Here is a 14,829-nt window from a genome sequence, read left to right as displayed (position 1 = left end):
TCTCACGAGATTTCAGAGTCAATACAATTTTTGGTAAAACCACAATGCAATTTAAATAAGAACAAAACAACAGATAAAAAATTTCATTAACATTTGTATTCTATTTAATGAATAAAACAATGTTCATTGAAATGGGTAGTTTTGTACTATTGTAGAAGTGCACTTAATGCAGTTGGTTCAGTATTGTCCGTGGTCACAATGTTCCTGTTGTAAAACCTGAAAAAGGTGCTATCTCGACTCCAGCCTGCGGCCTTCAAGATTTGTTGTATTGGTATACCACGCGACGAAGCAGCACTAGTGGCAGCCGCCCTAGTGCTGTGTGCTCCGAAAACTGACACATCCACACCAGCTTGTGCCATAACTGTTTTTATCCACCTGGATATTGTACTCCGACAAACTGGACCGTGGGGTGAAATAGTTCTCAAGAATAATTGCGTTGCATTATTTCTTATATCTTTGGTTTTGTCCAAATATTGTAACATAGTAGAATACACGCACAACGATAGTTTGTTGGTAAACTTGGGGATGATATTAGGTGCCTGATGATGCCCAGGGCGTGTTGTTTTTAACAGGTTATCTACATAAATAGACATTTCCTCAGGAGTAAAATGAATGCCTCCAATTTCCAAAAGATGTAGAAACTGTCCCCTCTGTCCAGTCACTAATGCTAACAACATGACTAACTTTCTAGTTAAAACAGGTAAATCTAAAGATGCTAAAGGCATAAGTGTCTCTAAATAAGCTAAAACACTATTTACATCCCAAGTCCTTGTATATTTTGGCAGGCTTGGTCGACTGGTGAACACTCCCTTTAAAAATCTACACACTAAGGGGTGATTACCAACCGTACTCGAACCATGCAACGAAATGTCTAATGAGCTGATAGCTGACCGGGCAGTGTTAATTGCACTGTATCCGAGCCCCTTGTGATACAGGGAAGTGAGAAAATCCAAAACCACATTTATACTACCAGATGGTTTATGTGGATTAATTTCCCTTTGCTGGCAAAATTGCAGCCACTTCTGGATATAGCACCCATATTGTTGCTTTGTCCCATGTCGCCAGGAGGCCGCGATGATGTTGGCAGCATCTGCTGAAATTCCCTCACTTTAGAGCGCTGTCCTGAAATGGGAAAAATTCCCAGGCGCATTTTTGAGAATAATCCAAGCGAAAATTTTCCGTGTAGCTGAATATAAGACAAGCGTATGTACTGAATCACGTGACTTGCGCATGTCATCTCGTGAGATCTCTCAGTGTGGTTGATTTGCATAAAATTCTGGGTTCACTAGTCCAAATGACTAGCATGGAAAAAAGTTAACGTCACAGACTGGGATAGCAGGTTCTATTCATCTCGTTTTTGATCGATTACGAACCGTTTTTCAGACACTCCTGTGTTTTTGATAGGTACACTTACCTTTTTCGGAATCCCTCGGAACCGTTCCATTCAGACAACACCGGTTAACCAAATTTTCTGAACTTTGTTTTCTAGATATATCTTAGCTACGGTCTAGTTTATGATTAAATCACTGATAAAAAGTTTGAAGAAATCGGCTCAAAACGTATCGATGTCATTGTTCAATTCGGCCTAACCTGCAAACTAACTACATGTGCGCCTCGGTCCGCCGATATTTTCCTGTTTGCGTATGGCACAAATCCGTTTATTGGAAAGTTACATATTATGTTACAGCGAATTGTTTCCACATCAACCATGCCAAACCATTCAAAACCTTTATTATCATCGGAGGTGACGATGGAGATTAAATGTTTACCATCATATTCATCGCTTCAATCTACATGTCCGCCATTTTTATTGGGTTTTTTTCGATTTGAAATTCTCTCGAACACCTTTGGTTATTACTAGCGTACACTGCCGTGAATATCGAAAGTAATGACAAAACAACCAATCAGAAGCCTTCTACTATGGGCCATACTTGCCACAGTATCATTGGCTGAAACTGTCCAGGCCCAAATTGATATTTCAATAAATTCTTATAAGGTAGTGAGCAGGGGCGGGACCAGGTGAGGGCGTAATGGGAAAAAAAAATCATAATCTGCTAACCCTTAGGCTAGGCTGCTATGCGCGACATATGTCGTTTTGAAAAGTCGGGCCATCAGTGCTACCCTTGACTTATGTCCTTTCTCGGTCTGAAGGTTTTGATCTGTAGCCAGGAAGTGTGAAGTCGGGTTGTCGCTATACCAAACCTGAACGTGTATAGTAGAAGGCTTCTGATTGGTTGTTTTGTCATTACTTTCGATATTCACGGCAGTGTACCCCAGTAATAACCAAAGGTGAGCGAGAGTATTACAAAACGAATAAAAAAATCATAAAAATGGCGGACGTGTATATTGAAGCGATGAATATGATGGTAAACATTTATTCTCCATCGTCACCTACGATGATAATAAAGGTTTTGAAGGGTTTGGCATGATTGATGTGGAAATACTTCGGTGTAACATAATATGTAACTTTCCAATAAACGGATTTGTGCCCTACGCAAACAGGAAAATATCGGTGGACCGAGGCGCACATGTCGTCTGCAGGTGAGGCCGAATTGAACATTGACATTGATACGTTTTGAGCCGTTTTATTTCTTCAAACTTTTTATCAGTGATTTAATGATAAACTAGACCGTAGCTAAGATATATCTATATTCCGACTGTGACAGTAAATGTATTGAATGGCGACCTGAAACCTGTAGCAAATCACATGCAATTCTTGACGAAATACCTGACCCTTTTACCTAAGACTCTCCATGTTAATATACAGCGTTTTATGTCAAAAATGAAGTTTATAATCTCTTGTTATAATTTGCCAATCACATTTGCGGACGAAAATAGATTTGAAATGATCTTCCTCTTGCTTAAATCCGATTAATTAAAAGTTTCATATTTTCTTACCTTTATTACCACCTGTACAGGTAAATACTGAAGCAACTTTAGAATTGAAAACGTTCATATAAACTAGAGACAACAACGATCAATTTTCATACAACTTTTTTTCACATATAACAAATATTTTCCAAGTTATACACATTTGAAAAATCAAGTAAATTAATTGAAATGTCAATAATTAATTCAGCAGTGGTGTCCCTTTACATAGAAATCAATGTAGCAGCCTAATATAAGGGCTGATATTGTATTGAATATGGCAATTTATCATATTCATTTATTAAACACATACTCTGATGAAAAATGTCAAACCCTGACACTTTAACTATAAAATATACATGCTCCAAGTCAGGCACCGTTACATTAGTGCATTTCACAATTATTTTATGTTTTTTAGCAAAAAAAAAAGGTCCAAAATTTTTTGATGTAGGAGCAGGCTGTAATGTGTGCTAAAATTTATATAGAAAAGTCATTGTAAACAATTATTAATGCTTTTTACATACATGTACATGTGCAAATTCACATGGTTTATATATCTTATGTCTTATTCTTTTCAGTTGCGTGCTGATGTTGTGCCTAAAACAGCAGGTAGGATATAAGGAGAAGATGGACCAGTCAAATGAATTTTTATGTGAAACTTTATTTTGATAGAATCAAGATGATACCTAGCAATGAGTTGTCAAATGCAAGAACATCCTAATAATTTAGACAAGATTTACACACAGGAGTTCGTTACAAATGGCTGAAATATGTATACACACATACAGGGAAAATCCTGGAATTTCAGAGCAGTGGTCCATTTTCTGCAATTTTGGGTCAATATCAAAGAATATTGGAACATGGAGGGGTCAATGTCAGTTTAAGGGGTCAATGCCCCATGGCCCCCTCCAGGATTATCCCTGCACATACAAAGTGTATGCTATACTGATATTGGTCACAGCAAACTTTAAACATACAATTTCTAAATAACCAAAATTCCTGGGGTGATGATACTTGGCCAGTAGGAACCGGGGATGAAGTTTGATGAATAACCTTAAACCACATTAAAAGTCAAAGGGTCAAAATGTATAAAATATTTTCAACAAATTCTTCTCAATTATCAAAAGGTTGATGACATGTGCCCAGTATAATACTTTGATGAATGCCCTTGGCTCACTTTCAAGGTCGCTGGTGTTTAAAATATCCTAATCCAAATATAGCAATATTTCTGATCACCATTCTTTATAACTACTGTATGTTACTGCTTGTAGGGCTTTTATGATTAGATAATTTAGATTAATTAGCTCATAAAAAATAACAGTGTTCTGGGTGTAAAAATACATCTTGGCCAGGCCAGAGTTCAAACCCTGAACCCTTGATCTTCATTTACTGTTGCTCTACCCAACTGAACTACCTGGTGCTGTCGTAGTCATGCTACAGTTAAAATTAAAAAGGGGAGGTAATTACTGCACAGACAAAAAAAACTACAGTGAGATCACTAGTGTTTTGCCTGCAGTGGCAGAGGGATCCATAATGAAATTATTTTGTTGTGATTGCTTAATAGAAAATTGAGCAATGCATGGCTTTTGGGTTTCTGTAGGATTATAAAGCTTATGATGTTTATTCATAATACTTCATTGTAAAATGCAACCTTATTAAATGTTTCTAATGATTAAATGAACATTGCATGATGTGAAGTACTTTTGATATAAGTTGAAGTTGATTGTTGCATGCTAGTTAATTCTACTGCAATAGCAGACTGCAGAAGCTTGCCTTGTACCGTTATGCTCATTTTACATGTCATCACAAGCATGAGTTATTAATCATGTTTAATAAATTTGTTAATTTTTCATTTCAACAGAAAATTTCAGGGCCTTGTGCACAGGTGAAAAAGGATTTGGATTTAAAGGGTCTCCTTTCCATCGAGTCATACCAGATTTCATGTGTCAAGGAGGAGATTTCACAAGACAAAATGGAACTGGTGGAAAGAGCATCTATGGGGAAAAGTTCGCAGATGAAAACTTCACACTGAAGCATACTGGAGCGGGTAATTCTAAATTTACAAACATTGATTTGCAGTACTTACCTAGGCTACATTCGCGTTACCGGTTGAAACGGTACGTGTGGCGCAGAAATTTTCCACGATAAACGAACACACTTGGACCGTTCTATAAGCAGAGCTAAAAATCCACAGTTTCGGAGAATAATAAACAATGTATCAAGAATATTATGCCCTTCTCTCACGCGTCCACTAAATTACATAACGTATCTTAAAAAATACATGTGGCTTGACATTGTTTTAGAAAGAAATAACGCAAACTAGCAATATTCACCAGTTTAGTTTCGGCCAGGTACGTCTGGACCCCTCAATCTACACGTACCAAATTTTCCTGAGGTCAGCCTCGGTCCAAATCTGTACCTGTCGTTTTCTTTACAGGTTCAACCGGTTCAACCGTTTCAACCGGTAACGCGAATGTACCCCTATTATGAATCCATTTTAGCGCATTCATTCATTCATAACCAGAAAATAACTATTTTTTTCCAAATTAACATTTTGATGCCACCCCCCATTCAAGTGAATGCTTTGAGGTGCCTGAGCCGGAGATTCCTACAACAGTGGATGATGATCCAAAGTGGAGCTTTACTTTGCGTGAAAATCAGAGACCAAAGGACACTGCTCAATATCTGGGAACTTTTGGACATGCTTGCTACTTTGAATATGCAAATCAAAACTTTTTGATATATTATGGTATGAGGAGGGTCCGTCCACACTTTGGTTTCTGCAAGATAACTTGCTTATATATTATATTATTCAACTTTGATGACACCTTATGTTCATTATATAAGGACTGAAACAAAATTGGAAGTTCAGCAAAATCATTCATAAGGCCAAAAAAATTGATAACTTGGTTCTCAGGCCCGGGCACATTTCATGGCACCGTGCGCATTGCCGTTTTTATCGTGAAAGTAATAAAAAAAAAATCGTGAATGCGCCAGCCGCCATCTTTAAAAAAATCCGGAAAATTGGTCCGCATGTCGTTTTTACTCGTTAGTCACCCAAGTCCCGAAAATGTTTGAATAAGATAAGGATTGAGATACAGGCAAGCGTTAAAATGATTATGACTTATTAGTCTTGTGTACAAATGGCACTTATTTCGGTACAAATAAGGAATGGGGGGTTCGTGATTCTCGTCTGGAACATCGTGGGGGGATTTTCGGAGGCTTGCTCTATGACGGGTCGCTACACAACTATAAAAAGACAAGGTAATGCCCACAATGAACGTTTTACAAACAACACAATAAAAAAAAAATCTCCCTCGTCTCGTTTTTGCCATGTAAAATTACAGCCCTGCCGCATCTATTTTGAAAAAAAAATCGCCTGAGAACCAAGTAATTAATTTTATTTGGCCTAACCAGAAATATTTTTTTCCAAATTAACATTTTTGTGCCACCCCATTCAAGTGAATGCTTTGAGGTGCTTGAATGGGAGATTCCTACAACACTCAACAGTGGATGATGATCCAAAATGGAGCCCTACTTTGAGTGAAAATCAGAGACAGTAGGCCACTTCTCAATATCTGGGGTCTTCTTGACCTGCTTACTACTTTTAATATGCCAATCAAAATGTTTAGGTCACCTGAGTTTAGCTTTGCTCAAGTGACCTATTCTGATCGCTTCCCGTCCGTCGCAGTGCGTAAAATTATTACATTTTCAAGAACCAGTGGATGGAATTTTTATCAAACTTAGTGAGAATCATCCTTGGAAGACAGGGCTCCAAAGGGAAAATTAACCAATATTTCAAAAATCTTCTCCAGACTCAGTACTACAGTCAATTTTTCTGCATGGATGGAAAGATCATCAGGGGCTTTATTTAAATTGTAAATGTCAGGACCCCCAGGCCATCCATCCTCCCTTGGGGAGGGAGTAAAGTTTATATAGAGAAATCATACTTTTGGGTTAATTTTTCAAATATCTGTAGGAAACTTTTGTAGAGCCTCCCGCCTCCCTTGGCAAAAGGGACTCAAGTTTGTATAAATGGAAGGTATTGCCCCCCACCCTGGAGGCTGAGGGACAGGGCCAAAAAGCAAAAAGGTATAATTTGGCCATATTGCTTAAAGTGACTTCTTGTCTGGAACAAAGAGATGGTTATCATCCATATTTGGTTTGGAGCATCCTTCTGTGGCTGAGGATTCAAAATTGTACCTGTTGAAGGGCTGGCCCCTGGGTCTGAGGGGTTGGGCAAAAAAGAACTTCTTACTTGAACATTGTCGAGATCACGACCCTCTAACCATGTAAGTAATTGCTGAGCACCAAACACAATCAAAATAAAAGAATTTACTCTGGCCCCACTCCAAGGGAAATGATCTTTGAGCCATAACTTTTAAACAGTTGAGATCCCCACCCCATAACTATATATTCTATTGCTGAGAGGTTCAAGAGATGAACATAATCATGATATAAAAATTGACCAAGGGGACTTGCCCCTCCGGATCCCCTAGGTACTTAATTCCTGAGCCCCCATTACCATACCTTCCATCGCTGAGCATCAAGACACAAACATAATCATAATATTGATATTGACTCTTGGGTCTGGCCAAACTTCTGGGGACTTAATTTTTGGGCCATAACTTTGGAATGGTTAAGATCCCCACCCCATAACCATATAAACTTATATATGTATAAAGGGATAAACAGTCATATTTAATTATTGACTCTGGGGTCTTATTCCACCCTTAGATACTTATTTTCTGAGGCAAAACTTTCAAATGGTGGAGATCCTGAACCCATAGCCAGATATATACCATTGCTGGGCATAAGGATCCATGTGAGCGATACAGGCCCTTTGTGCTTCTTGTTTGTTTCAATAGGTTTAGCTTTCAGTACTTTGATTCTGTTTTTAAAATGTTACTACGGAAATGCAATATATGCAATTTTCTGTCTTTGCAGGAATTTTGTCGATGGCCAATGCTGGACCCAACACAAATGGATCACAGTTTTTCCTTTGCACAGCCAAGACTGCATGGTATGATTAACATTGTATAAACAGTGGAATCCATTTATTATGATATTTCATTTTGCCAGAGAGAAATTATTATAATACTGATATAATAAATTGATCATGCTTTTTTTGATTGTTTTTAGGTTGTCAGTACCAAAAATGAAATGCCCTATAATTATAAGACACATATAGATGTGAAAACAAGGGAAGACATTTATACAAATTGATATCGTAATAATTGAAATAAATTGTTCTTTGTTATTATTTATGTCAGTGTGTTTGAAAAAATCCTGTCATTGAAAATAGTGTACATTGTAAATAAACGAGTCATCGTCAGTTTATTACGACAATAATGTTAACTTAAGATCAATCTAAGGCACCAAATTTCGACACGTTTTCAACTGAGACACTGGGAAATCAACCTGCAATGTGATTGGGAAGCTTTTGTTTAAATGATTAAAAACACAATACTTCGTTCTAAAGCAATATTTTCATTGAAATGGGCATGGTTTTCTAACATGTGACCATTTTATAGTTGATATATTTCTAGCCCACCATCATCTGATGGTGATTCAAATCGCCCTGCATCCATTGTGTGTCCTTAAACAATTCTTGCTATTGCTATTTCAAAGGAAGTACGAGAGGAATCTTTCTCAAATGTAATGTGTAGGTTCCCCCTGGTCCCTCGTTGTGTTTGTTTACTTTTGAGACTGATCATCATAAAAACAAAATGGCCCACAGGCAGCCATCTTGAATTTTGACAGTGAAGGTTTGTAATAGTTAGTGTTGGGAAATCGGTTGAAAATTATAATCGATCATCGGTTGGAATCGGATACCCTATCCGATCCGATAATCGGTGAAATAATCGGTTTACTTTTTTCAATGCGTGTATGGAGAAATTATAGTTTTGTAGCTTTTAGCTTCCATTATAGTAAGAAATAAACTATCTGTCTTCAGTTCCATGTATTGCTTGTGCTTACTTTGTATTCTGTTGTAGTATATGTACCCTCTGATCCTTTATCACCCTCTGAAGTATGCTAGTTAGCTTGTAACATAACTGCATGGCGAGCATGATAGTGCTTATGTGTATGGATCACTAACCAGTCCCTTTATGCACTGTGGAAACTGGGGGTTCTAACTAGTATTAAACTACAAAACCAAAGTTAACAAGCATCAGTTTGAATGATTTTTGGATTTCTCAAATAACTTACTAAGTACTAACAACCCAAACATGACAAATAAAGATAAATTACTTTTATTAGTCAACTATAAACATTAAACAACTTAATTGAGCTAATACACAGTAACTAAACTACTGAGAACTGACTTAACATTTCTTGACTAGACAGTTCTTGAAATTTCTTGACATTTTTGACATAACATTTTTCTCCTTGACTAGACAATGTAGACATTACTTTACTACATTTTTTTCAACTAGATATTTCTTGAAATTTCTTGTTCTAAACATTTATAAATTTACTTGACTAGACAGCCTTCTTGACCAAATTATTTGAATAACACAAATCAACATACAAGCCATACATGTAAAAGTTTGAAAAACTAACACATTTAAAATTACTCAAAATAACTCCTTGCAAATAACTATCTTTAGTTCATGATAAAATGTTCATTTTCAACTAGGCTGGGAGGCATCACTTTCCCAACGATTAGTTTATAAAGTGCGTTGTCTATCCTTTCTCTTCGTTCTTGGCTCAAAAAAGTAGATCCTGTCACAATATCACTTCGTTTTGTAAATGCTGACGAAATTGTTGGCTGGACTAACTTTGTATCAGCTTTGGCGGTGTGTGATTGTGTCGATGTTTCANGAGTACGTCAGCTTACCCATGTTTCTGTATATCTTCCGACACAGACGACAAACGGCTTGGCTTGTATCAAGATTCTGGCGTGTAGGTGGTTCATCGTGTTTAATTTTGTAAAATCCAAAAAAAATCCATACATTCGATTTAGTTTTGGACCCTTGATTCGGATAGATTTCCTTGAGCTGTTCCTCCGCAGCCGCCATCTTTGCCCATGATACTTCGAGTTGCATCCCCTGGCGGGCACGTTCCGTTACATATTATGAGGTTCGTTTGTTTCGGTACCTTACCCGATGATCGATTGTTGATGTTTACCATCGATCATCGGCATCGAGTTGCTATAAACGATCGCTAATCGATCCTTGCCGACCATCGTCCCAACACTAGTAATAGCTATTTCTCATTTAGGACCTGAGAGATCTTTCTCAAACTTGACATGAAGGTTAACGTTCCCTTTAGTCTGTAGTCGTGCATGTTTTCTTACGAGACTGATCTGATCAACAAATCTTTGATTTGGACAGTTAAGGTTTGTTAGTGCTATTTCCCAGGAAGGTTTCTTTCTCAAATTTCATATGCAAGTTCCCCACTGTCCTTTGTTGTTCATGTTGACTTTTGAGACTGATCAGATAAACAAAATGGCCGATCGGTGGCCATCTTCGATTTTTGACTTTGAAGGTTTGTTAGTGCTATTTCTCAATTTTGATATGTAGGTTCCCTTGATCCCTCGTTGTGCATGTTATATTTTGAGACTGATCATAAAAACAATATGCCTGATGGAAGAACTAAACGCATCTTTCTCATATTGCAATGATCGGTTCTATTTCTTTCACATTTAGTACTGTACTAGTAAATATGTAAAATGACACACTCACTTTGAAGGTTGTCTTTTATACACAGCAGTATTAAGTTTAGATCAAAAGTTACCTCAAGGTGCATTTACTGTTAAAACAGATTAGAGAAAAGAAGAGAAAAGATCAAACTGACAAAGAACTAATGAAGATGGTACAATGGTGGGCGCCAAGATCCCTCTAGGATCTTTCGTTTTTAAGTGTGGTGCCTTGGGGACAGGGATCGGGCCTAATGTGGGGAATAAAGATAAGGAATTGTCCTGATCTAGAGCAGCTTTAAGCAAAAGGGACTTTGTATGACTGGAGAATATGTATGATCTGAAAATGTTGCCCCCTGGGGGCAGGATGTGGGGACAAATTAGGGGAATGGGGATGTAGTTATCTTCTCTATGGATGAATGAATGCAAATACTCATCCGACATTCCCACCACCCAAAACCCCAAACTTACATAGCACTAAAACAATTCTTACAATGGCTGCCAAGGTCTCTCTTGGATCTCTTCTGTATGATTGTTAACCATTTCCAAGATGACCTTTAGATAGAAATAACACATGTATAATTTGAACCTCCTTCAATATCGTTTTGAAAATGACTTATTTCAGATTTTGATGAAAATTGGTTGTAATTGTTAGCCAGAATTTCTCACTCAAAGGAAATGATCTTTACGTAGCTGAAGTTCGGGCCAATTGGGTCACAGGGTATAATACCTTTAAATTACATACCAGAAGAAACCAATCGGTGGTTTTATACCATTATTCCATAAAATATCCTTAGATGATAGGGAGTCTATACTCCTGAAAGAACTCATAAATGGCAAGATTATTTTGGATAATAATACTCACAATTTCATTTCAGAAGTGGCTATCAAAAAGTATGACATAATATATACATGTATGATATATGCTGGTCACTCTACAAGATCATGTTGTTGTCAAACCCACTGTTAAAAAGTATATTAGCTTTATGTATATCATTTTGCTTTGTCACATCACAACCCACAACAATTGTATTACAACTTAGGAGACAATAAGGCACGTGGGATTCTTGTTACAGCTCCATGGTTGTAAGGTAAATGTGTTTCAAATTTTGTTTGTAAAGGTTGTATGGCCAAAATTTGCAACGTATATTTTATTTTTACAGGTTGGATGGTAAACATGTGGTGTTTGGATCTGTGGTAGAAGGTCTGGATATAGTGAAGAAGATTGAAAGTTATGGCTCCCAAAGTGGAAAAACCAGTAAAACAATTGCAGTCGCAGACTGTGGCCAGCTGTAGTTTTGTTAAGCCATCAGCAGTGTCTTTCAAATGCTATCAGAACAATTATCACTGAATGACAGGTGTAGATATTAATTATGCACATGCACATTATCATTTCTATGGGTCACATTAAGAATACTGTGAATTTTTGAAATTAGCAAGTTGAATGATTCAATTTAGATCACATCTAGTGTCATTTGTATTTTGTTAACATTTGAAAAGCTGACATTGTATATGACCAACCATTGACAGGTTATACAAGAATACAAGTTCCTGCACCAAAATACCCCTGGTTACAGCATGATGACCAATTAAATTGATCTATTTACAGCAGTGTCAAAACCCCTGACTGTTATGCAGTGTCAGTTTTAATCTGTGCTACCTTTTGTGGTTCATTTTATGTAATATAGCATGTCATAATGGTTGTACTGTAAGGAGTTCTTAACAGCTTTTAAATTATATTCGATCCCACCAAACATTCTATGTGCATTTTATTTAGCTTGTGTATTCTTTTTCATCCTTGATACTTCTTTGTGCTACCTAAATAAAATCTTCTGTAAACTTATTTTGTTTTGTTTCATTCTGAAAGTGCCGATAAGTCTCCTTCCAGTGATGCCAATAAGTCTCCTTCCAGTGATGCCAAGTAGTACAGGTACAGGCTTACCTTTCAAATGAAGCCGGCTAAATACACGAACAAGTGTTTCAGTAGTTTTATAGCTCAAAAACATTTGCTGAAAGAGGTGTAGATTCCTTTTCACTTTTCAGTTTTAACCAATGCGGGATTTTCTTCCAAAAGATACATGTAGTTTTTTCAACAAATTTAAAATTAGCACTGAATTGCGCGTAATAAGCTACAAAAACATTCTTTCCAGTGATGTTTGAGAAGTTTGACTGTCAAGGTGTATGTATATGTACACAAAACATTTTATGAATCCGACAGCTACATGAATATACTTTCAAATTATGCCAATAAGTAAGGGGAGAGGTGCCCCTGTAAGAGTCTGTGATTGCCATGATGCGTTTTACTTCTTTCTTGTACCAACAAATACAATATTTAAAAATGATGTGGCTGTGATGTTATTGCACTGAATTCTGTGACACAAATTCTCTTTCCAGTGATACCAAGTATATGTGCAGGTGTACACTTCAAATTAAGGCTGCATCTGCTGCTGATGTTTGTTTGTTTGATTGTACATGTCAAAATTGTAATACCATGGTGTTAACTTAAACTCTGAAGCACACCAACCATGTTCTGGAATTGGCATCGATTCCTAGAAGTTCTCTGCGCCCCTGAAATATGTTAACGAAATTGAAGGCTTTGCACGCGCCACATTGTAGACGCTAGAACAGTTTTATCCTTTGATATACATCAAAAGAATAGTGCTGCAGCTTAATGGTAAAATTAACTGACTTCGATGTCGGTTGTCACTTCAATGTAATACTAAATGACAGGTATCGGCCAAGCGATTGATCAGTAGATTGAAAATCAATTAAAAAGGTAACCACGTGCCTTCAATTTCATCATGACATATTCCAGTGTGCAGTGAATGTATTCCAGGTAAGTTTGAGTGTGTCTGTTCCCTATTCGATGATGTACCATCGATTTTGGGATATTTCCCCTTGTAAGGTTATGAACGCCAAATATGAATTTCATTGATTTTACGATCGAATTTATTAAAATATTTTACACTTTTTGTATTAGAATATTAAAGCAGTGTCTTGTGCGCACTTAATATTTTCTTGACAATGTCACAATTTTCTTTTAAGTAACGCCAACAAGTATTTGTCAACCCTTTAAATGAAAAATGCATCCGCTAACCAGCCTTTATCTCCACAATATCAAGCAGAAAACAAAATCAGAGAGTATAACAGGATTTAAGGGTTTTGAATTGTCTATACCAGGAGTCACAATCCATAACCGTCATCATGTTGGCGAACGTTCAACACTTGAGCCGAATGCGAGGTATGACCAAGTAAGACAAAAAAGGTGTTAGGGAGTAGAGGGAAAATAAAGAAAAAATGAGCGCAGCAATTTTGCTGCAATTTTGTTCTGTTTTTCTCTTTCCAGAGTAAAGGGCAAAAAAGAAAAATCCCGACTCTGCAAAGGGTTCCCTCATTAGCGTTTTACTATTTACCGAGTTAGACGTTAAATTACATCAAATATTTTATAATGCCAAGTGCTGCAACCACAGCATCATTAGCAAGCAGCGTTATATGGGTTAGCCCTTTTAGCTTATATATTTCCTCCATCCATCCCGGATATGTCAATTGTTTCCTCACAAAAATGATATTGTTTACTCATGGCTATCAAAAGATAAAAATAGATAAGTCTCGAACTAATTTCGCTAAAATTGCTGAATATATTTGACAAAATAGAATATACGACATGGTCTGTGATCACAATAACCAGTGTTGTTAATCATATAATGTAGTCCTATTTAGCTTCATTAACAATTTTCACTACAAAGTTTGAATGATAACCTATTTCAGAAGTATGATAATTATGTAACCATGTCCTTTATTCCTCGATGCATTGGTTGGTCTAATTAAGATGGCGCTATTGCTCTGTTTCTTCCTCAGAGTCACTGTGTTGATCGGGTATCTGTCCACAGTTAGATATGAGCACTTTGTTCTTGGGCTGACCGGTATCAGTTCCCATAGATTCCATCCTTTCTAAGGTTCTAAAACCTTTTACAAGATGCCCAAACACTACGTGTTTACCGTCAAGCCTGTAAAAGATAATCTAAATATCAACACATCCATTTCATCAAAATTCACAGGCAAACAAAATCTTGATTAAATATACGCGTAATAAGCTACAAAAATGTAACTAACAATTTATTAGTTTTTTTTACCGGTATACCGATATTTTAAGAAATCATTTTTGAATGCAAAACCCATTCTTTGCGGAATTTTTATGGAAAAAATAGCGATGTTCTGAAAGATATCTACAACAGCGATATTGGAAGTAAAAGTGCAACTGGCAGGGACGTAGCCAGGCGTACGCACGGACGTACGGGCTTCCACGTAATTTTTTCAAG

General features: G+C 36.9%; 1 protein-coding gene across 1 annotated transcript in view; it reads left to right on the top strand.

Moving 5' to 3' along the window:
- The window catches only part of LOC110456991 (peptidyl-prolyl cis-trans isomerase), a 13,067-nt gene extending 714 nt beyond the window's left edge, over positions 1–12,353 (top strand). The window contains exons 2-5 of the mRNA XM_021508075.1: positions 3,447–3,477; positions 4,730–4,915; positions 7,816–7,891; positions 11,674–12,353. Coding sequence (XP_021363750.1) covers positions 3,447–3,477; positions 4,730–4,915; positions 7,816–7,891; positions 11,674–11,806 — 426 coding nt within the window. The 3' untranslated portion in view covers positions 11,807–12,353. The remainder of the gene's footprint in view (positions 1–3,446; positions 3,478–4,729; positions 4,916–7,815; positions 7,892–11,673) is intronic.
- Positions 12,354–14,829: the final 2,476 nt, after the last annotated feature.

This window comes from Mizuhopecten yessoensis, unplaced genomic scaffold (assembly GCF_002113885.1).
Source record: "Mizuhopecten yessoensis strain PY_sf001 unplaced genomic scaffold, ASM211388v2 scaffold8991, whole genome shotgun sequence".
NCBI classification, from domain to species: Eukaryota; Metazoa; Mollusca; class Bivalvia; order Pectinida; family Pectinidae; genus Mizuhopecten; species Mizuhopecten yessoensis.
The sequence above is the reverse complement of the archived record's forward strand: the minus strand, read 5'-3'. Positions and strand labels throughout refer to the sequence as shown.